The 24,915-nt window shown below is 36.9% G+C and overlaps 1 protein-coding gene across 2 annotated transcripts in view; it reads right to left on the bottom strand.

Annotated features, from left to right (window-relative positions):
• adamts2a (ADAM metallopeptidase with thrombospondin type 1 motif, 2a) overlaps positions 1–24,915 on the bottom strand; it is a 181,529-nt gene that overhangs the window by 40,801 nt on the left and 115,813 nt on the right. For both annotated transcript variants that reach the window (XM_088932777.1, XM_088932779.1), the window contains exon 4: positions 10,715–10,914. In XM_088932777.1, the coding sequence (XP_088788903.1) occupies positions 10,715–10,914 (200 nt within the window). The remainder of the gene's footprint in view (positions 1–10,714; positions 10,915–24,915) is intronic.

The following is a 24,915-nucleotide window of genomic DNA, read 5'->3' as shown; positions in this document are numbered from 1 at the left end:
TATCTGATTATCGGAAGATAAACAATTGTCCTTGCATTAGTGCATTTTTTGATGGAATGGAATTCAAAACTGAATTAATTTTCATGTTCCAACCATGTCTCAGTTGCAGATTCATGATTTTTTTTTTAATTTCTGAAGCAGGTTCTAACAGTGCTGCCTGTCAACAGCTACAGCCCAGACATCATACAATGTCATTATTTTCTCACTGAACACATTTACAGCATGTACTGTATGAATCATGTTGAGGTCAAAGTGGAGAGCTGCATCAGTATGCAGGCTGTAAAGAAATAAACATTTTGGCTAATGAGCCTTCTTCATGTGTGTGTAAAACATGTAGGAAACATGTCACTTCCCAACATGACAGACCAAATTCAGCTGAAGAACATGGCAGATAATTGTAATTGTTTTTTGTGGACTCCGCATACACAATGATACCCAATACTCACACACTCTTTAATCACTGATAGGCAGTTCTAAATGCACTAAAATATTAATAGAAGAGAGCCCTAATGGAGCTTATTTGTTCTGAACCTATAAAGACAAATCCAAGAGGACATGTCTGTCGAAGGCAGATTCTGTGGCCTTCACCCTGTCAGAAGCCTAAAAAGCTGACTATGCAGAATTGAGAATTTAATGCATGCACGTACTGTAGGCTTGCTATCCCAAGACTTCTAGCTCAAAGGCATTGCAAAGGGAGTGTTTTTCTTGTATGGTTCTCTGATAGCATTCAATATTAATCAGCTCAGCCAGCACCCTGGAGCATGGTTCCTAGGAAGAGCCTGCCTGTACTAAACCCCTAGTATTGTATAAATCACTAAACTGAATGTTTTATACAATAGAGCTGTTAAATTGTTTATTTTTTAATAAGATACAAACTATTAACATCACGCTGATGTTACTTTAAAATGTAACAATGCTTATAGATGGTATGTACAGTAAATAGTTTTTCATAACATGCATTAATAAACATCAGGATTTATGCATGGAAGCAGTTTATTGCACAGCTCTTGCTAACTGCATCACCTATGTACCAGGATTTCCTAAAGTTAAAAAGAAGTATGAAAGAGATTTGTTAGCAAGAGGAATGAAAAAATGTTTTGGAGGATTAAAATGACAGAGATCCATTTTTAAAGTGTATCTAGTAACTTAGAGCAAGCAAGTACAGTACATTTCAGTGCTGGTTCTTAAATTTGACCCCTTAATTGATATTCAACTGGCTCAATGCCTTATTTGCAAAGTGGGCCATGACAGCTAAGATCATCCAGATGCACACACTAAGGCATTGTGTTAAATGCTGACCAGTTTTTCTAACACTGCAATATGTCTATCAGAGGACAGACACACACGGGACTCAATCGTCTCAGCACATGTTGTGTGGTAAACCTAGAATCTAGCAACAGAGTCTATCCCACTATATTATAATCTGACAGTCTGAAGAGTTTGAAGATGGTGATTACCAGAATAAGGAGCAGTTTAAACTGAAAAATGATTGATCCCTCTAGTGAGACCTTAAGATTGCGGTGTTATCTTGCTACCATTGTATTCTCTTCCTGCTGAGTGTGCCACAAAAGTAGTTAGTATCAGTTTCTGAATGTCGGATGTCTGCCTAACCTCATCCGGCATCTGCGCTGTTGGATTCACTGGGGTGCAGTCATGCAATACAATCTAGGGCTCCCCACAGGACCCTGAGCTACTGTACAAATGACAAAAATCTTACCCAATGCATGGATTACCTTTCACTCCCTGCTGTGCATTACATCAATGAGATGTCCAGTCCCGTGCTCTGATCTTGTTTTTTCAAGCCAACATTGCTCTGTGTTGTAAATAAAAAATAAAGCAGCGCTCTACAGCTCACAATTCTCCTGTTCCTGCTTTTATTACTCTTATATAATGTAAACTAACATAGCAGGTTGGCTGCAGGCCTTAGACAAATCCATACTGCTTAGAGTTTATTGTGCAGCCAAGGGAATTGTGTCGATGGAGACAATATCTTCCCAAAAAGTAAACCGCCTCAGATTTCATTAAACTGTTGCTCTTCTGCTTTTGAAGTCTGCCAGGCAGCACATTTCCGTTTCTCCCACATGCTATCCTGAGGATTCAACAATACTGTACAGAGACACATTACAGTAAAATACTACATCTTTGAGATTCTCAGCTCCTAGCTATTTCAAGGCAAAACAAAGCATGTCTGGATAGCTGAGCATTTTGTTTCACGATAAAAGTATAAATAGATGCAAGATGCAAACCTGTGCCAGCATTGATTTGGTCTGCACTTCAACAGTGCTGAAAATGAGGTGGTAACTGGAGAAAAAGTATTCCTTTAAAAATAATATAATTTGTTGTTTCTTCATTAGTAAGAAAACAATCAGTGTAATAAGAAATTAAAGTTTTGGCTAATGTTTTCATTGGTTCTGAAGGGCAATATAAGATGCACTCCCAAAACAGTAATATGCAAAAAAATGTGTCTCTCACTTAACAACATGTAATTACAAAAAAGCATGCAGTTTCCGTGTACAGTTTTTACAGCATATTACATTAGCTTTAAATACATTTTAAGATTATTATCAAAAGGATTGTACCCTTCCTACAAGATCTGAATCGAAACTCTGTACATCTTTGACCTGAAACAAGTATGTTTTTTCTAAAATGAAAAGTCATTTTAGAAAAAAACATACTTGTTTAAGGTCAAAGATGTCTGTGTTGGATTTTTTTATTGAACTGTTTTTTTATGGTCTTTTTTCTCTGAGATATGTTTTGTTTGCAGTATTAGGAACCTGTTACATTTGTTTTACATTGAAAAATCTCTTGATCAAAAAAGAGAAATAAAGTATTTATTTTTACAAATAAAATATTGATTTTATTTATACATTTATTTTTATTTTCTGTATATAGAATACAGTGGAGCAATGAAGAGGAAGGAATTTGCTTCATTTATATTACTGAAGAAGTTTTGGTGCACTGAGATTCTTTCCATGCATAAATGTTAGTTAAACAGTGGCTATGTGCTTCCAAAAACCAGGATCCTTAGGTTTTTGACAAAAGTCTCCAATTGTCTTTCACTATAACTAGAGTTGGATACCACTGGCCTATACCTTAGTGCTTAATAGTACTTAACACTGATTTGGACTTTCTGACTTGGAGAATAAGGTTAGAAGTCCATCAACACCATTTCGTTTTGCAGTGCCAGATTTTAATCCAAGGTGTAAAGGAGTTCAGGTATAAAATAACTTAAGAGATCAAGTTGCAAGGTAGTCACCTAAAAAGGCCAAAAGAACAAAAAAAAAACCAAACATATCTTAAAATTCCAACAAAAGCACACACGCATTAACCATTCTGCATTGTCCTTAAGCTTAAAAGCCTTTCACAGTTTCCAACAGTAGTGTTTAGTCTGTGGCCTCCAAACGAAGTGTGTGACACTGAACAGATGCTACGCTGAGTTGCAGCAGAGATGAGCCGAAGCCACTTGTTCCTGGCGTGGGCAAAAAGGTGTCATGGCACATTTCTGGGCTTCTGCTTACAAGACACTTCAATAGTGCAAGCTGTCCAAATGTCGCTTCGCATTTCTTCAGCCACAGCCAGGCCTTTGCTGAGGGTTTGTATCTGGCTGTCCTGTAAGCTTGGCTAATACTGCTGCCTAAACTCCATCTTCCAAGGAAGATTTTATTCCTTTGCTTCCAGTCAACCCCACTCTTCCTTGTTAGCTCAATGTGTGGAGATCCACATTAATGGCAAAGACCTTCATTATACTGTAGTTACAATGGAAGTGAAGTTAGGGGTCTGGTCTGATCTCTACATTTACTGTATTTGAGACAGCACTGGGAAATGTACATTTTCTGAAAAATATGTGGCATACGCAAACACAGAATTTTTTTTTTTGGATGCACTGAATTCTACAGCAATTTAGTACCACTTCAGTAAAATATGCTTTTCCTATCCTAATATCCTAATTAGCATTCTAATCAAATATATAAATATAAAAATATAAGCAAAATATATGAACCAAAGATAAAGTAAACAAACATGAACAAAAACAGAAAACCATTTGACATTCCAATCCTTTTTACTGTATATGACAATCTAAATCACAGTAATAAAAGAAATAAAGAGGAATGGCTGCATGACTTTGGCAGAAGGACCAATGCGATGAACGGTTCTTGGTTTGGTTATGTCGTAGATATTACCACAGTATCAATATTTGTCGACAAATGTCACTGTTTGCTAATTTAACTAGGTCTTGCATTAATTCAAAACGTCAACTCACCTGCCATTTTTAAGAGACCAAACCAATTCCAATTTTTTATTTGACTCTGGCCTGCTTTTTGAATAACTGTTTTAATTTTATGCACGCCCATTTTAGAACTGCCAAATGATTTTCAGGTTCACATCAATGACTACTGTATCCACATAGGGAGAGTGAGAAAGGAAAGCCATGTTCCTTCTACCTACACATCAACTGAGACCATCATCTTTTGATACACAAGCTTCACAGCACCTGACAGGAGGAGTATGTGCTAACTAGAGCAGCGACACATCCTTTGCTCAAGTCATTGCAAGCCTGCAGGCACCCAGGAGGTTTGGTGAGCCTTTTTGTTTCACTGGAAAGTAAAGAGAGCCTTGGGTAGGGTAGCTGACTAATTCTATTCTTACCCTGGAGGCTCCACCAATTATGTGCCACCATTTGGGGAATGCTGGTCACAGTCACATAATCACATTACCTGGGCTCAAACTTGAGATGTCAAGATCATAGCACTCCACCTTATCAGAAAGAGTACATTTTCATGACTGTTGAACCCCATTTATTGGGGTCCACTTACATCTGCATTTAGATAATTATAGCTGTTGACTGTTTGGGGGCAGAATTGTGGAGTTCTTGAGCCACACCTCTTGTTGTCACCCCTCTAGGTCTTTGTGAACGTGGTCAGTGATGGTGCACAAAAATACAGTGGGTACAATAATATTATTTTAGAATGGCTGTTCACTGAATTCAGTCAGGCATCAATTATTCCAGGAATATGACAAGAAACCGCTGTTCCTTAAGGTCATACAGTCCATGTACTGTACAAGGATATTTTAAAATCCTACAGCAGAGTTTGATGTGTAGCATCACAATTCAACATAATCTGCACCACACTAATGTCCAGGAGATACCACAGTGAGGAATGACATTAAATGCTGCCTCAGTACCTCTTAATAAAAGTTTTCACATATATCCAGGAATTCCAAGAGGATTTAAACAACATTTTTTATATTTACTATTTATATTTTTACTATTAGATTTGACTTTTTTCCTTGCAACATGGTTTAAAAAGGATGATACTCAAACCTTTAGCAGGCAGACTGGTATAATGACAATTTTGAAAGCTTTGTTGCTTAAGGCATGACAGCTTTGTGAGTGACCACCCATCAAAATCAGCTGTTAACATAAAATATTAACTTAAGGTTTGCACATACTGTATACTGAATATATAGTGTGCATTTAAGTGCCATTTTCTTTAGACAAACCATAACAAAACATAACATTTATGCAACAAATCATTTACATAATACTTATTGATTGTTTAAAACAGAACTAACCATCATGCTATGTTAACAACATTTTCCATATAAAACTATCCTGAATTTGAGGGAGCTTTCCCAAGTAATTAATCTTTAATATTAAATACACAATTATTAAAATAGTTTTGGTTCATGGTACATGAAATGAAGTAGACTGCTCTGCTCTGTAGTTTTGGAAACAATCATTTCCTGAGAATCAGGTAAGAGCTCAGTGAGTGTTGGAACTGATAATCAGTGTTCATTACAATTATTTTTATTTTTCCTACAAGGCCAGCCCCTGTAAATTAAAATAGTACATAATTGTACTGTTAATCCTTATATTAACATATACATTATATATTGATTTAGGATATCCACATATACTGTCAGCTCTGCAGCTTTAATTATCTTGCATTCATTTATGGACTAATAGTAGCAGTATCATGACTGTGAATTATTCATAAGAGTTAAAATTGGTTTGTATACATACTGCAAGGTTTTGAAATAAAAAGACACTAAAAAGTAATTCTTCTGTTTGGAGAATGATTAATGGTGATAACACATGGAAAGGCCTTGCTTAAAACACTGATCTTCCACGTTAATTTTGGCATTTATGCATTTTTCACTTTACTGTAATGTGGTCTCTTTGTTCTAAGCACAAACTGGCATCCATTCTTCTCAACAGCTCTGGAGAGTTTCCACATTTCCCTCTATTCTGATCAGTCCATGATTTCTCAGAGGGCTTTCTGAACTAGAATTCCACTGAACAGTGCATGTGTACAGTGGACATAAAAAGTCTATACACCCTTATTGAAATTACAGTCTTGAAATGGCCCAGTCAGAGCCCAGACCTCAATCCAATAGAAAACCTGTGGAATGACCTAAAGAGGGCTGTGCACAGGAGATCCCCTGGCAATTTGAAGGAGCTTGAACTTTTTTGCAAGGAAGAGTGGAATAAAATTGCAATGTCCAGGTGTGCAAAGTTGATAGAGATTTATTCACAAAGACATACTTTTGTAATAAATGCAAGTGCTTCCACACAGTATTAGTTGGGCGGGGGTGTGTGTGTGCACAATTATGCAACCGGGGTGTTGTAGATTGTTTCATTTCAATTATTCTAATAATTATCTATTTGTTTTTCTTTTGAATTTTGTTGTTTGCAAGGTCACATTAAAGATAGAAAAATGTCTGACTTGATTTTTCTTGATTTCTGGCTTTACATTACAAAAACCTGCAATTTCAGTAAGGGTGTGTAAGCTTTTTATATCCACTGTATATAAACATATTTTTGTCCACCTGATTACCCCACCCTGCTCTCCCTTTATATACTGTACAGTGGATATAAAAAGTCTACACACCCTTACTGAAATTGCAGGTTTTTGATTTAACAGTGAACAAAGACTAAGCACCACTCACTTACAATCACAGTGATTGTTTAATCTGAAGAGATGAAAAGCAGTTCTTGCACTGATAACATACAGATGATCCCTGAAATTTCAAATTTTTTCAACCCCTGTACTCAAGAGAAAGGCAGAACAAATCAGCTGACCACAGTATTAACCTTGTCCCATGATCACAATAGTGGAGTAAATTTCTGCAAGTCCTGCCAACATTACAACACTTTGCCAAAAATGTTTCATCTTACCTGAAGCCTATCTAAGCAATAATAGGATCACATGAGTACTGATTTGACTTTTTTTCTCATTGAAAAATCTGTCCAAGGTTATTAACATTTTAAGATGGTTTTGAATATGTAAAAATTATTTTTTGGCCCAAAAACTTATACAGTATTTCCCAAAGACAGAAAAGTCTGAATATAGTATACTGTATGTTGATGTTTTAAAAGTAAAAACTGGCTGAATATTATATGCATGCAAATTCTGATCTATATTAAAACACTATACAGTTTTGCTAAAGTTTTGATAAAGCCAAGATGAAGATGAAAAGATGAAAGCTTTTTCTCCTGTGTCTCCTATGTATTTTACCACATTCCTAATATACTCTGAAATAACTTTTAACTGATATATTGGGAAAAAAATGTGTAGTCATGTGCAGTTATGTTGTCATGGCATAAATTGTGGAGACAACATGAATTGAAAAAAATAACAATAAAAGAACATACTAAAGCTGTGGCAAAGATATTAAATTTTATTGCCATTATAAATAATAATTTTGCATCCATGGTATTGCCAGCTTGACGTTGGCGGGGGGTGGTGGAAAGTGAGATGGGATGAGATCGTAGATTTCAGCAGCTATGGCTACTGCTGTGTCAGCCATGGCCAAATAAATCCTTAGACCCTGGAAGCCAGCCAATAGGCAGGTCATTAGTCAGGCTATAAGAGACTGCACAGTGATGGAAATGAATCCCATCTGCAGGACCTGTGCCACTGTGATCTCAAAATATGCCACCCTGTGAATATTTGTCATTGCGATCAGAATGTTTCATAAAGACACCTTTGCAGAAATCCAATTTATACCAACTAAGCAATCCCAACAGGGAAAAAAAACACACATTTGACATTTCCTACACCTGCTCCCTGTTGCAACTACTGCATTAAAGATTTAACAGGCACATTTTGTCTCAGTGTTTACAGTACTAGTGCTTTCTCACACACCAAACTGAGGAGTTTGGACTGCAGGTACTGTTCACTGTATTGCTACCACCTCTGACTTACAAAACTCAAAAGCCTTTATGCAAAAAAGTGGGTATGAACCCAGAGTTAAACTGTCTATACTTATTGCACGTCTTTACCCTTATTTAAGCAGATGTACTGGCTGTTGCTTCAGATGTTCCTTTTTTCTAACATAAATTATATACTGTAGGCTTGTAAAAAAACAACTTTTCGATTGAATTTTTAACATTATATTAACTTTTTGTGGTTGTCAACCGGCCGTGTTTCTCCACCCATTTCTCCATTTATTTCCATGCTCTAATCTATCAATCCTCAGAATTTTAATCAATCAATCAATCAAAGTTTATTTATCAAATGCAGAACAATACAGCGTGCAGCAGTAATTGCTGGCAATGAAACGTCTTTTCTGCAAGCTCACCAGGGGGAAATAAAAATAAAAATAATAAAATTAAAAGTTACAGAATAAAGTCACATAATAATAGTGCAATAAAAATGTAATTTAAAAAAAACTCAATATAAATAGAACTGCTACATATCCAGGGTGTATGCAATACATTATGTCCAAATAGTGCAATATGCAGTGTGCCAAATACAATGGAAAACTGTATGTCCATGTAAGCTGACCATTTAACAAAGACCATTACGGTGGTTGCTGAAGGTGACTGCAGTTTGGCTGTTTAGCAGTCTTATTGCCTGGCAGTAGAAGCTGTTCCGCATTTTAATGCATTATGCTGCTAAATACTGTAGCCAAAACTTGTATTATACTCAGTAAGGTAACACATCTATTGAATCTGACATCGTTTGTTGTATTCAATAGGCTGTTGTTGCCGTGTATAGCAATTAAAATGGCAAGAACTAACTTTGTATGTAAGGACCATGAATACAAGCTTTAAAGATTTCATGGTTAGAAAAATAGTGCACGATTCAGGAAGAGGGGAGAATAACATGTACAAACAATATTAATGAAGGGCAGTATACTCAGTGTCAATGATCAAACAAAAATACAGTATGCGACAAATTCTGGGACAGTTACAGTACTTCAAAAAGAGAGCAATCTCATTAAATCCTAGACAAGTGGGAACCCTAGCTCATTTTGCTTTTACTTGTTTTCTAAGTAAAAAAGTCAGTAGTTTGTTCAAATTCAAGTGAGATGGATGGCCTTAATTTGTGGCACCTCCTGGAGATAAAAGATAAAAGACTGAGGGTCATTTAGAATGGCTCAAACCAGCCTCTACCTCAGGCTTAGGCAAAACCAGTCCTTGAGTGGGGAAAAAACTGGTACAGTATGTGTTTTGTATTATATATATAATTAAGCAAGGTGATGAATTTGATTGAGGTTTACACACATTAATTCAGCCAAGCACTTGAGTATTGAGAGAAAATGGCAGAAGACCCAGCTGTATTCAGCAACTAAATCTGACCTTTCTTTTTCTGTTAGCTTTATCTCCCCTATCACATTTGATGTGTTCTGAAGATACTCTACAGCTATATTAATACTTTATAGGTTTTTGCAATCCAGTCCTTGATGCAACAGCCCTACACGTGCTGTGGGTCTCATTAATTAATCTGTGGCTTTAGATTCATGTGGAAAAGATAAACTGGTCAAATTAAGCCTTAATTGCATTCATTTAACCTTATTGAGGTCTTTGAGGTCTTGTGCCAGACCTATAAAACCTGCTGGACTGATGCCATCAAGGACTGGAATCTAAAATAGTAATACATCTTAAATTAAATCTTTCATTAAAATCTTTAAAAAATAATCATAGATATCAATGAAACACAACAGCATACAATATTATTATCTAATGTTATTATTGTAGACCCCACATCAAAATCTTGGTAACGAATAAATAGCCCAAATGTAGCGAATAAAGCCGCTTTAAACATAAACAACCCCAAAACATTAGATTAATAAAAAATACAGATATGTGTGCACATTCCCCAAGTCCCCGAAATTCAAAACAGAGGACCCAGGAAAATCTGACCCTGACACAATACAGGTGACTCAGACTCTAATGTGCATCAGACATATTATTGTTAGACACACTCTACATTGTACTAAACAAGAAAAGACCTCAATGTCATTTGATGGGGATATGTAGGTGACCACATTTTTGTCACTTATAAATTCTGTTAAGTTGGGCAGTACTTTTTCCAACAGAAAGCAACACACAAAATTAATTTAATTGAAATTCAATTTATTTCTTTTTTTCAACTCGTTAGCAGTCATGTCGACAGCACAATTTCTAGATTAAACAACATATCATAGTAAGGCACTCTAGGAGTATTTTGCTCTACTAAAATATGACTGCAGCTCAGTATCATATTGGAATTAACGACAATGCCTGTATATTGAATACCCAGGGGCTGCACAGGGCCTGTAGATTACATTATGAGGACAACCACACAAACGTATACATTTAAGATACTCTTATTAATACTTCCAACTTCTAATTACATTAGAGGTTCCAATCTGTACAGAAGAAGCTGTGATCCTTTGAGGGACTTAAGAAACTGAAGGAGTAAAAGAGGCTCAGTTAACTTACAATATTCATGAGAGTCAGCAGGTACTTCTGCACGTGGTCCTTGCCGTGAAACTGCACCACTGAATCATCCACCCCCAGCAGCACCTCGATGTTGTAGGTACGATCCACGGCCTGCCTCCGAGACCTCCTGGTCTGGTTCATGTTCTGCTCCACCCCTCTGTACATGGTCTCGAGGTCGAGGAGACCCCCAAGCTCAACACCTGCAGGAGAACGAGGACAGCTCTTGAGGTGCAACAAGGTGATAATGACTCAGCTGATCTTTCATTTACCACCTGGCACTCGATCCTTCAAAAGCAAAACGATATATACTGGATGTTAAACAAAAGCTTATATTTGTGAAGACTATTTTGGTGCTATTATTGGTGCTAGAAATATTTAACTTATTTAACGATCAAGCCATTCTGCTGTAAGCATGTGAATTGAAAGTACTTCAGAGTTCTAAACAATTGGTAACAGCAATGTTACAATTTCTTCAATAGGTACCCACCTGTGAAAGAATAAAAGTAAAATGAAAGAACAGATATTTTGACATGGCTGTGTGAGTATGCTACAGGTAGCAACAACAGCTACTGTATAGTGTCCAGTACTTCCTTCTTTACTTCCCTATGGTAACTAGCTTCCAGTATGCCCCCATGGGACAGCAAGATCGTTAATGTTTTGCAAGCAACTGTAAGTGTTGCATTATAAATTATAAATTCAAAAGCACAAGAGAAAACTATCAGGGAACCAGAGACTTATGTCTGCACTCTGGTATCACTCATATCTTGATTGCTTGCAATATACTGTAGCATGATACAAGTACTGTATATGAAATTCATTTTACATAATAGGTTGTCTAGAGGCTGTGTTTGAAACCTGGGTTTATTAGTCAAGGATAACTCAATGTCTTTAACAATTGTTCCTTTCCTTTACTGTGTGCATTTATTACATACATTTTATGTATGCACTGAATTAAAAACCTCTGGGTGATCCACAGATTCTGAATGAATATAAACAGTAACTGAATCCTAAGGTTCCTGAAAAGAAGTACTAGCTTTTTTAACTTCCTTGACTGAGCAGTAGGGTTTCCTTGACTCTATTCTTATGCAACGTTGCCTTGGCAACGTATTCATGGTGAGCCATCACAGTGTCTATCTAATATTGGCCGCTCATGAAGAAAATGAAAACATACTCCTTAAAAAGAAAAACTATAATAATTATCTGGGTTTATGTGCTGATTAGGAAAATAATTAGAAGCCTTGACCACTTTATGAGCTTGCAAAAATCCCTTTGAACAGATATTGACCCAGGGGGCATTGACTTGGTTAGTGTGCATTGAACAATTTAATTATTTATGCTTTCATCTGGAGTTCATTTAGCTTCAAATATTTTTGAAGGTGAGGAAAAAGTCTAACAGAAGGTTTTGTGGTTTAGCAGGTACACCATGGTAAAAGAGCAAAAAACTGATAATTGAAACACATGGCTACAGAATCACTGAGGGTTCCCCAATGGCGTGATGTGTCTGGAGATCCATGGATTGTGAATTCCCACTTGGTCAAGGGGCTGATCTTACAGTAGCTATCAACTCAGTCTGCAAACTTATCCATGTTCTCAAGGGCTATAGAGGGCAGATTCCTGACACTAGGTTATTTAATCATCCCAGGGAATCCTGGAAATACAACTGATGAGACCAAGGAGATATCACTCAGTTTTGGCTTATTACGAAAAAATAAAACACTTAACCGTGACTTGAAAGAGAAGGTAAGTAGATAAATTGATTTGTTTTGAGTGGCTCAAATACTACAATATTTATGCAGCCAATAAACTGATAGAATCAAAGGTCCCATTATTATATAGTGCATAATATACGTAAGTAAAAAGCTTATACTGAAAATATATATACAATATACTAAATATATAAGTGCAGGGCTTAGGCAGTTTTCTTGACTAACATCAAAGGCTTTGTGGTCTTCAGAATGACTATTTTTTCAGGTAAATAAAGGGTGTAAACATCTTTATTTCCTCCTTTAAAAAGTGAAAAAAGCAAACAATTATTTTTAGTTCCAAAGTGAAATGTCAAGAATGCAACCAGCTGGGTTTTCACCAGAGATCCAGAGAATAATTACTGTGCTGCGTGTTTCCGTCTGGGAGACGACAGCCAGCTCTGATAATGAAGAGACCTGGCTGGTCTCAGGACTCTGCACTGCCTCTGATCGTTTCCCCAAAAGCCTGCCTCTCACTGAGACATACAGCCCTCGTTCGGCGACAGGCTGCTCTCAGCGAGCAGCAGACTGGCTGTGATTGCAGACAGAGGTATTTAATCTTCAATTCTCTTTCCTCTCCCAAGCATAAACTGCCACGCGGGTCACAGAGGCTCCATCATTTGTGGGTTTCTCTCTCTCATTAAGACGCCTTTAGATAGGCCTAATTGCAGCAATAATTAACAACTAAAAAAGCACTTGAAGCCCCCCCAAAGAAAAATAAAACACCTGGTAATGAAAGCAGCCACTCTGGATTATAGCTCTTAAACAAGAACTGTCAGGGCTACTTTGATTCTGAGCTCTTCAGAAAAGAAGGTCTTATAAAGTGGTGCTTTTGTTTCTTGCACTAAACTAGAAGATTGCTTGCAAACTTTGGTTAAAGTTTCCTTTTTGTTGGGGATCTGGTGCTAAACCAGAACCACTTTATTAGATAAAAATGATATACCTTGATATACCTTGATTTGATAGATTGAGGGATGCAGACAGTGTTAGATTATTGGAGGGATGGCTATTTGGCTCATTTCTTAGCTGATATTTTTATTATAAAAGACAAAATAAATGTTATGTACTGTACATTTTTGCAACCTATCCTTTATTTCAAACACTGGACAGCAAGGCCCAATAGCTTTGCTTAATAGGGCACAACACTGAAAGAGGGCCCTAACTACCTCCTTTATGGGGACTAGGTACAAAGTCCATTGGACATAAAATTAAAAGTAACCAGTTAAAATTATCTTGCATGTCTTTGGGCACAAGAGAAAACCCACACAGACAGGAGAGGAACATACAAACTTCACACAGACAGTTCATCGAGGATGAAATTTGACCAAAGAACCTGGAGCTTTGAGGCAGAATTAATTCCCTCCACACCATGTCAGCTAATAAATACCATACCTGTAAAAATGTGAAACATTCTGCTTATTTCACATAGGTGTGCTACATAAATATATGGCATTGAATTGAGCTTCAGAGGATAGTAAAATAAAGGAATGTTTTTCTCTGTTCTTCTTTCCATCAAGAGCACAAAGGCATTTTCACGTCATCAAAAAGAATGTCATTAAATATTTGGCAAGTATGATTTGAGAATAGCAAAAACATTAGAACATTATCCACTAAATTGTTCTTAAACCTAAGGTATATACTGTGTTCCAGAGAAGGTTATTGTACCTGGATTACTGATCACTGTTGCTGCAGGCAAATAAGCTGTGAGAGATGCAATACCCTTTAAAAAGTGTTTGCTTCTTTGTTCAGGAGTGGTTGGAGCCCAGTCTACAGACTCATAATGAGAAGGGAGTGTTCTGGTTTGAGAGTCATATCTAAAGTTAGAGATATCTAAGTTAGTTAGAATAAGTTAGAATGGACTATTAAAAATGTCAATAATAATTGTCAATTTCACAAAGCCTTAGAAAAGTTCACCTTGTGCTTATTGGTATTAAAGGTAGTTGATACCTTTAGTTGATACCAGTAGTTGTAGTAGGTAGTAGTAGTGGGTAGTTGATACCAAAAGGAAGATATTCAGTATTACATTATTATGGAGGGAGAATCAGAGAATTCGATTACTGAATATCTAAGGTAAAAAGATTGACAAAAATGTTATGATTTCAACAATGTTAGTAACAGTTAAACTATCTGTGCCACAATCGTAAGCCCCTCCTCTTAAGGCTGCTCCGGCTCTTCCTTGTTTGTCTTGATTTTTTGCACCTGCCTCCTGTTCCAGCCCCTCCCTACAAAAGCCAGACGCTCCCGCCATTCCAGGCTCAGCTTTGGAAGATGGACGCCCGGAAGCCCGCGTACCAGTGAGTACAGGAGAGGTTTGACGGTATAGGCTTCGCAACGGTGTCCTGACCATCTGGGTCTGAGGCTGGGATCGCCTGGCTCTGTTACCCCTTTTTATTCCCCCGACCCTTCGCCAGATCCTGCTCCAGCTTTTAACTTCTTTCATGTCTCTGTCTTGAATGGATTATCTGGCTATGGACTCTTGCCTACTCAGGATTACTCTGCGGACTCCCTTTGGACTTATTTGCCTTGGCCACGCCCCCCTGAGCACTAGCGCACCGTCGACACGCCCCCCTGTTCTTCTTCCAGCCCCGCTCCTAGTCTTCTTTCCCCGTGTTTGTTTCACTCCCCTCCGGATTCTGCCGTCTGCATAGAGTCCTGAAAAACGCTTTGTGACAATCTGTAAGACTTTCAAGGTTTGACTGTGTCTATCGTCAAAACTGAAGACTAACAGAATAGTTGTTTACCTACCACTTACGGTAAAAGTACCTATGATTTGCCCAGATGTACAGTCAGAATAGCAGTTTTATTAGATTAATTTATACCCAAGAGAAACAAGCATCTTCTAAAATAATCTTCATCCTCAGATGAATCTCGAGTGTACAGAAAAGATCCATGGCAACATGAAAGGATAAGACATACTGTACACTTGAAAAATCAATTGACTCCTAAGTTAAACAGTACCAAAACGCAGTAGGACAAAACACAATTTAAAATTGTTTTGCATCCTCTGGACTGTGTGTCCTAGTTAGAACTAAGGGACACAGGTTTTCAAGTTTTGAGTTGTTTCTATCAAAAAATATTGCATGGACATCTGGATTTCTATGTGGATGTTTTATCACAGAGATAAATATCCATCAATTCATCAAGGGCATGAACAAATTTGTAAACTACTGTACTATATACAGTATGTTTACACTGTTAGGATGACAGATTTTAATGATGAACGGAATTCGTTGTTTGGGAATTCCTTTTACATGAGCTACTGTACGCAATGTTTGTATCATTCTGTGGGATCACAGCAATCAAGCATATTAAAGGGGTTACTTTTCACTTCAGTCCATTCTTAAGCAAGCTTTTCACTGGCACACTGATCTTGGTGTAAGTTGGCTTGATTAATGTTACATTAAATGGAAATAAAAATGGCTAAATGTAAAACAAATTTTAACATCACTGGATTTATTTTCTTGGAATGAGAATAATGCTAATAGTATAAAATCTCCAGAAAATTTAAAATATTAAATCTTGATACTTTAAGGGGCGCCATACAATGGCAGACCCTGCGCTCTGACCCCAGGCTCTCTCCCTATCTGTGTGTCTGTGTGTCTCATGGAGAGCAAGCTGGGGTATGCGAAAAGATAATTCCTAATGCAAGAAATTGTAAAGGGTTAATAAAGTGATGTTATTATTATTATTATTATTATTATTATTATTATTATTATTATTATTATATTTTGTACTGTCCAGGAACATTTGATTGCAGGGAATACAAGAAGACAAAAAGTAGATGTATAGATTACTGTAGGTCACAGCCTTCAGCTTTGGTTACAGTGTTTCTCTTATCTAGGCCTTTGCCACTTTCTTCTGATTACAGTAGGTTGTGTCTGAGTTTTTCAGGACATTTTTTGTATTAATTAAAGACATTCCAATTGTTTGTCTTAATGTTGTTATAAATAGGAGGGGAGGTTGTTATTGACATTGCAAAGTTAGATAATAGATTATTCATAGTACAGAAGATGTCTGATAACAGTTACTGTAAATCAGTCCTGACACCAACGTGAGCACAAACCATTGATAAAAGGTCAATCATAACATACTCCCATACTGCAAAGTCATGTGGCTTCTTTACATTTTCATGAACAACTGGTAGAAAAATAAATTCAATGTATAGCAAAATTAATTTTGCAAATCTTTATGAGAGACTGAATAGTTGGTTTTAATATAAGATACAACTTTACTTATTAATGCTTCACGAAGTTCATAGATATGCTGAGCTGTGGCTAATGGTAAATACTTAACTGTATATCAAATCCACAATGTCTTCCCCATACTGATGACCCCCTATGAATGTTGTCTAAGTACTGTATGTTACTGCTTCCCCTCCAATTTGGCTGTATATGACAAACTTCATATTTGTTTATGAATTATTGAAGCTGATTGAGGATTTTCACCAAACCTATTTGTTATGTGAAGAGCTGCTACATCAACAAAAATAATCTCTCTTGTTTATCCTTCAGACAGACCAGAGAATATAGGATTTCTATGTGAAGCTCACAGAGCACAATCCTTTTATATTTCCTTGGCTGGCACTGCAGATTTAGATTCTGATGTGAAAGCCAGCTCTGGAACACACAATAGATCTCTGCCTTTTTAGTCACCTGTGCTCCCCTCAGCTGTCAGATACAAATGGTCTCCCTCACCTCAACAGAATTCACATTCAGGTAGAAGACCAAGTGCCCTTATTAGGAGACAAAGGTACTTTGTCTTTCAACCTTTGCAAATGTCAAGAATGTCTGATAGCGTGTAGCATAAGAAGGAAAAAAGAGAAGGAGGGGAAAAAGATTAATCTCCTCTATTCAGGTCAACTCCATTGTCCTAGTGCTGAAAACACTTCTAATTCTAATAGCCATGCAAATGACATGCCATAGTTCATGGCTCTGTGGCTGCTTTATATTCCCTGAAAAGCCATTAAGCAATATTCAATACGTTAAGATGGTTGGTGGAGCTGTACTGATGTAGCATTGCGTTATTGTTTGCAAAGGATATTTAAAGTTACAAATATGCAGCTTTAGATTAATTACATTTCATAGTATTAGGCAGCAGCGTGATTTTTTCCCCAGCCATTTCTCTATTTTCTAATTATATATGCATTTGTCACATTAATTCCTGTTCAATTTAAAATGGTCAGTTGGAAAATACACACCTACCCTAGATACTTTTTTGAACATCATGAACAGTATCTTTCAGGTGAATTTAGCAATGATTAGAAAAGTGTTGTATTTCTCACTGGTGGCAGTACAATCCTGCAGGCAGACTGGGCATCACAAGAGCTGAAAAGAGTTTGGGTTTTTGGTTCACAGCCTAAAGATGCCAGTAATTACAGACCAAGTGGGGCAAGAAGCCAAAGACTAAAACTAAGGAAGTGAACTTCAGGAGATCATTTTTTTCTGGGCAGGGCACCTTGGCTGGGCAGTGAGGGAAGTAAGCTGATGTGCATCTCTGCTTAGTCGACACATATTGTTTTCTTTTAAACTTACGAACTTATCCATCCACCCACAGGATTTGCTGGGGAGCCAGTGCCTATCCCAAAAAGCAATGGGGCAAGGCAGAGTACACCCCTGGACTAATCTATTGCATGGCAGACACACAGACACAGACATGCACAAACTCACACAAGGGCAAATTTTCCCAGAAGCCAATTAACATACTGTACCAGTATGTCTTTGGAGGAAAGCGGAGTACCCAGAGAAATCCCACAAGAACACAGGGAGAACATATCCATTTGTACCACTGTGCAGTGGTTTACCACTGTGTTAAATAGTGTTACTGTTTAACACTGTTTAACACAGTTGACTGTGTTTTGACTGTGTTAAACAGTGTTACTAAGATGTGAAAACTGGAAAGTACATAGTTCTGTCAAAAAATGGACCATGTGTTTGTTTAATTCATTTTGTCAGCAATTTTGTTCTTTGGAAAAAAACACTGAATTGGAGAGTCTGAACAACAATCCACCAGCCCTTTATCCTCTGATCAAGTCATTCCCAGCCAAATGGGACAAGCAGACAAACAATTTATACTGACATTAAACAGCTGAGATGATCAGTTAGGGTTAGCATTAACTGAAGAAGAGGAACTTGTAAATATCATATGCAACCCTCGGTGGTGGAAAAACTATTTCTCTTAAGATACCTGTGCTTTAAAACCAAGCAATCCGTATCTGCTTTTAATAAAAAGGTTGCTTAGAGAAACAAGTAAACCCCCCCAAAATAACTGTCATAACAACTAAATCCATAAACTGCCATCAAACTATTACAATAAAAAATAAACACAAATAATTGAAAGGCCAAACAACAACAAAATAACACTTATGCTAGACCTTTATATCGTTACTTTTGAAGTAAATAGTTAAATAGTACCAGTATTTGGTTTAATAATTTAAAAACAACACCCCCTATCATCTGAGTGATCTGTTGAGATCTGCAATGAAAACTGAATAATTAATTTAAATATTAACTGAATATTTTGGAGTTACACCCTTACAGCAGGATTGCAGCGGCAGCTGCTGCTGTAGTTAGCATTTCAGCTCTCGATAGATGGAGGTTCATTATTATTCAGCTTCTAACCAAGTACTGTGTATTCATATCATTCCCTTCATAACATTCTCTTCATGTTTTGTTTTCCATAAGATAGAAGTGGCATATTGTTAATCCATGCCTATTTACAATTTATCAGGATGTTTGTTTTCTTTTAATTTGCCATCTGATTCGATCTCAGCAATTCTTGTCAATAGATAAATCCTTGATAATGCCAAAGCAATTAAGTTTGTGTTGAACCAATCTTTTATTCTATATAAAAAAACAATTTATGATGTATCCATGCAAGCCCATGTTATGACATGGTTTTGCAAACTTTTGGATATATATTCTTTTTAGATTGATCCATTTAGTGACATTTTGGATCAACAGGAAAAATGTAATTAGACGGCAGGCAATTTTAAATGCTGTATTGGAAAGGTTACATGGACTTCTCAACATGGGGCCTCCCCTTATTGAATTCTGCCAAAGTGGCATCTATCATGGTTATGCTTATATATCTATCCAGACAAACTTTTAGCTAGAGATACATGAACAAAGTAAATTTTCTTTAAAAAACAGCTGAAGCTATTTTCTTTCAGGAACAGAAGCAAAGGGAAAATCAATGACAAACGTCCTTAAGTGTATAATACAGTGGACAACAGTTGAGTAGAATTGATGAACACACCTTGATTAAATATAGCCCACCATCACAGCATGAGTTTTAAGGGACATTTGGACATAAAGGCATTCAGGTCTTAAAGTGAATATTTTGATTTAGTCCGTATCTCATTACAATAATATGCCAAAATACAGCAGAAATAACAAAAGAGACTCTTACAGAAATACTAAGCATATTTTTTGTTGTCTTTGAGTCTTTGTTGATTCTGGCATTGTGTAACAGATTATCCTAAATACTGTACTTCTTTAATTTTCTTTAAAAAGATGCTGAATCTACATGTGAAAAAAACAGGTTTTAGGACTGAACTTTTTATTGTCAATGATAAATGGTGGACAGGTAGCCAAGTTATACTGTCTTAAATTAATAGATCTCTTTTCCCTCTTTATGGCTGATTTTTCAACAAGCTCAAGGAATCAAGTAGAATAGTTAATTCAGTTAGGGGCATTTCAATATTCTTCTGTGTTACTCTTACATTTCCAGGCAAGGAAGCCAATTTTTTACATGGAATTTATCTGTGTTCAGGTTGGGATGCAAAGTGGATTTGTTTGATTTTCGTATGATAGTAGCAATTATGACAAAAAATACCAATGGGGAGATTCCAACTTAGGGTTTTAACCTCACAATTTGCTTGCTAACAGCCTAATCACTACTCTGCCTTGCTATTAAGAGTGGTCAGTCAGGGAAGGAACAACTCTATTTAGCTCTTTAAAACTGCACAAGAAAAGAGAAAGGAAAACTTTTTTCAAAAGCAACATAACTAATGTTTTTTAAAAAATTAAGATTTGTAAAATGTGTGCATAATATTGTGCATAACCATAGATTTCTAATGCTTTAAAACAATATGACACAATGGAAAAGAAGCAGTAGATTTATCACTTGATAATCTATTTGGTGGATGCATTGAAGGTCAATTCATTTCTGTATGGCACAATAATATGCTTAACCTTTTGTTAATGTTGTTTAATTATTGTTTCTAAAAATACAAAGAAGCTGCTATGAATGACAAATCTGAAATATTGGACTTTTTGATTGATTTTAGAAACAACAGTTGTTTGTGTTTGTAGTGGACCAACAAGTGATAAGCTTCCCTCTGGACCAGAACTACCAAAACAATGTCCCAGTACAGTGACTGGGGACATTGTGCTGCAGAAAGTATCATCCTCTGGAGGAGATGTTAAACTGAGGTGCTGACTAGATGGTTTTATACAATCTGGCCTCCCTAAAGTTTTATCATATTTTAATTGGTGTGAAATATTCTCTGTTTTCCACCTGTTAATGAACAAAGATTTTAGGTGTGATTTTCCATCATAGATCTTTCTGGAAGGATGTGTGCTATACAATCAATTTGGTAAGCAAATAATGGATGTAATGGATGCAATTTCAAATCACCAATAAAAGCATATTCTCATTATTATAAACGAATAAAGTACAATAATACATATTATTATTGCATACAATAAATGTTTTTATATGAAACAATTTCTCCAGCTCAGAACTAATTACAGATGTAGGTCATATCATTACTGACTGAAGCTGAAACCTAGTGTTAAGTTCTCTTGTATCTTAGGAAGGATCATCTTTCAGCTTATCTCCCACCTCCTGCTGTAAAACCCCCCACAGGCCCTGCATTTTGCTCATCAAATGCAAACACAACAGAGAGAACAGGATATAAAACAGGTTTATGTATGATCCTTGTAAGTAATCTCTCCTGTCTAGACAGGTTCATAATTCATTTTAATACATAAATGACAAGTGACAAATGACTAAGTTATTGGAAAATTATTTTTATTACTATTACAGCTGCCTCAACATAATCATGGATGTATAAATTAAATTAGTGAAATACACTGATAAAACACAACTTATTTTCCACTGCGGGACATGGTAATTATACTGATAAGTGTAAAATAATGGCTTTGTGCCTCCTTACAAATCAGAAAAATATGATGATCATAAGAAAATCTAACTCAAAAGCAGTTTATTCAACAGCATGTTGAAGTGATTCTTTTGACAGTAAATACCTTTTAAGGATCAATTAATGATATTATAGAGCTTTACTAGCAAGATAAAGAAGACATTACTTTTTATGTATTTGGTCTCCAGCTTAAAACTAGTGCTTATAGGACTAACAAATCAGCTGGCAAATGCAATCAACTGCAAATCATTTGTCTGGGCATGAGCTCAACACAAGCCCTACATCTTTCAGCTCACATCAGCTGACACATTTCAAATTCAGACTTATCTGAAAACTTTAAGATTAACAAAGGAAAAAAATAGAATGAATAAAAAAAAACAACTAAAAGGCAAGGACTATAAAAATCAACACTTCTAAAAATTTTAAACCTTTTCATTTATTTTGAAATTTAAAGGGTGAATAAAGAATTTTATCCACCTGTTCATTGAGTCATTCATTTCACACGCTGTTAGCTCCACAGGGTCTTTCAGGAGAGCCAGAGGGAAAACCGCACATCCCCCCAAATATGTAACTGCAAACCTGCAGGCACATGAAAACTCCAGGTGCTGTTATTTCACTTAGCCATGAAAGTGTCCTGTCCATCCAATCCCAACCCTAGTCTCAGTGGTACTGTGCCAGCTATGTGCCATCACTTGGGATCTCAGTTATAGTACCAGTGGCCTGTGACATAACCCTGGTTTAAACCACTAATTAAGCTTATTAAATAATGTATTATGTCAATTAAGGAATGCATGCCTATAAGGGTGGCGGCATGGTGGCACAGAGTTTAGCATTGCTGTTTTGTAGCACTGAGAGCCTGGGTTCAATTCTAGACCATGCATACCTTTGTCCCATGACCTCTCCTGAGGTTGTCATTTGTTGTTCATTGGTCCTGTTTTGTCTTAACTATGTGGATCCACAGTGTGTCTACCTAGTGTGGATCCTTGTTTGTTGTGCCTCCATTTTGTGTCATTTTACAGAACTGGGCCCTCCCTTGGCTTAAATGGAGGTTGCTTGTTAATTAGCAGGAGGTTGGGGTGGAACTTTGGGTATTTAAACCTGGAAGGCAGTCTTGGCCTGGTCTGTGTGGCATTTGCTTAATTGTGTTCTGGTCACTTCCGTTAGTTTTGTAAGTTAACAGAAAATAATTGTTTGCCTTTATTCTCTTTTTTCATTACATTTCTTAAGTTGGGTACCCCAAAGATCTGTTTATTTTTTGTTTAGAGTTCTTGTGAAATTAATTAACACTTTTTGCTTGAATATAATTTTCCTGCCAGTATGGGTTATTTTTCCTATCACCCTGTGGCCATCCCTGATTTACTTGCCAGGTGGTTGGTTTTCACAGGAGTATGTGCTCCCTGTGATCATATGGGGGTTTCCTCCCACAGTCCAAACACACACTGGTAGGTTAATTGGCTTCTGGAAAGATTGGCCCTGGTATGAGTGTTTGTGTATCTGTGGTTGTGTGTGTGTGTCCCCTGTAATAGACTAGCACCTTGTCCAGAATGTAACCTGTCTTGCGTCTATTCCTTGCCGGGATAGGCTCTGGTTCTCCCATGATAAAGCGGTTAGAAAATAGAGGGATGGATGCTCATGAGGGTTGAACAGTCCTTCTAGGATAAGGATGCAAAACCCCAGTCCTGGAGAGTTTTGTTTTCCCTTCAGCTGAGCTCTTAATTACCTATCTGAACTCAATATTTGCTTAACAAGACAATTTTTTAAAGTTTCTCCTTGTTCTTAAGAAGCTGGAGATCTAAAAAAAATATTAAACCTGATGGACATCACAGCTTAAGGAAAGGAGTTGGGCATGGGCAGGGTCTCCTGGCCTTTGCCCATATTTTTTGTATTACATTTTAATTAACCATGAATGAAAAGAGTTCACAGTAATTAGGCAGGATCCTGATTTCACTGTCCAAAAAGATTTAAAAAAGATGAAGAATTATCATTAACACCATCCTGTGCTATTTATATTTTACATTATGTTGTTTGAATTATATCATAGAGTTACCAATTTGCACTGCAATGAGTATATTTAATTTATCACAAAGAATATATTTCCTCTACGCTCGAGGAACAAATGAAAAAGTAAAATTAATCCTGATTCTTCATACAGAGTCAATGAACATAGGTTCTTAAGAGTTGACCACAGATTTACAGGCAGAGAAAAAATAATGAAACTATGTTCACTATTTTGCATCTCTGTGAATCTGCCTTCTTGACCCTGTACTTAGAGGAGAAAAGCATTGTAAACCCAAATGACATGAAATGAATAATCATTATAGCATGCCTCTGCTACTCTGAGACACTTACATTCATGTTTGATGGCTGAGTTGAAACACTGGCATGCCCAGATGACTTTCCGTCAATGACAAAGCACCGCTCAGGCACCCTCGATATAATCCCTCTGACTTTTTGCTCATCCTTTGAGCATTCCTCTGCTTTTTAACTTCCATTGAAATTCAAGTCATTGGCATACGCCTGCACTGACAGGAAAGAGAAGGAAAACCCATGCTGTAATGTAGCTTTGGCCATCACTCAAGAGAATTCCACTGAGAAATCTCACAAGCCATCTGCCATTCAGTCACAGCAGTTTACAGGATCTATCAGGACAGAGGAGAATGGAGGTATGGCCTCCATTTCAGTTTTCCAAGAAGAGTTTAGCCATCACACATCCTGAGGTCCTTTGGGAAAAGCAAGACCCTGAAGGGCCTAAGACACAAAAGTGTGAAGTAAACGAACAGAGATTAACTGTTATGAGGGAGGTCATATACCAGTGCCAGTGGAGCTTTAGTTTTTGTATGTGAGTTCCATTGTGTCTTTGCGTGTTGGTATAGAGGCAGGCATTCAGAAACTGCTTTGTCTGGTGATCGTGCTTGTTTGTGTATGTCTGTTAATGTTTTCCTCTTGAGGATGTGTAGTTGAACATCTAAGTGCCTCTGCTCTTGAGTTTAAGTCTCAATTTTGTGCAGTTCTTCCTATTTCATATTTTAGTATCTACTTTCCCTGTGAATAAGCTGCAGGCTAATCTTACTGCCCATAGTAATAATAATAATAATAATAATAATTGCTTACACTTATATAGCGCTTTTCTGGACATTCCACTCAAAGCGCTTTACAGGTAATGGGGACTCCCCTCCACCACCACCAATGTGCAGCATCCACCTGGATGATGCGACGGCAGCCATAGTGCACCAGAACGCTCACCACACACCAGCTATCAGTGGGGAGGAGAGCAGAGTAATGAAGCCAATTCATAG

Source organism: Atractosteus spatula, chromosome 14 (genome assembly GCF_055471065.1).
Source record: "Atractosteus spatula isolate fAtrSpa1 chromosome 14, fAtrSpa1.hap1, whole genome shotgun sequence".
In the NCBI taxonomy this organism is placed as follows: Eukaryota; Metazoa; Chordata; class Actinopteri; order Semionotiformes; family Lepisosteidae; genus Atractosteus; species Atractosteus spatula.
The sequence above is the reverse complement of the archived record's forward strand: the minus strand, read 5'-3'. Positions and strand labels throughout refer to the sequence as shown.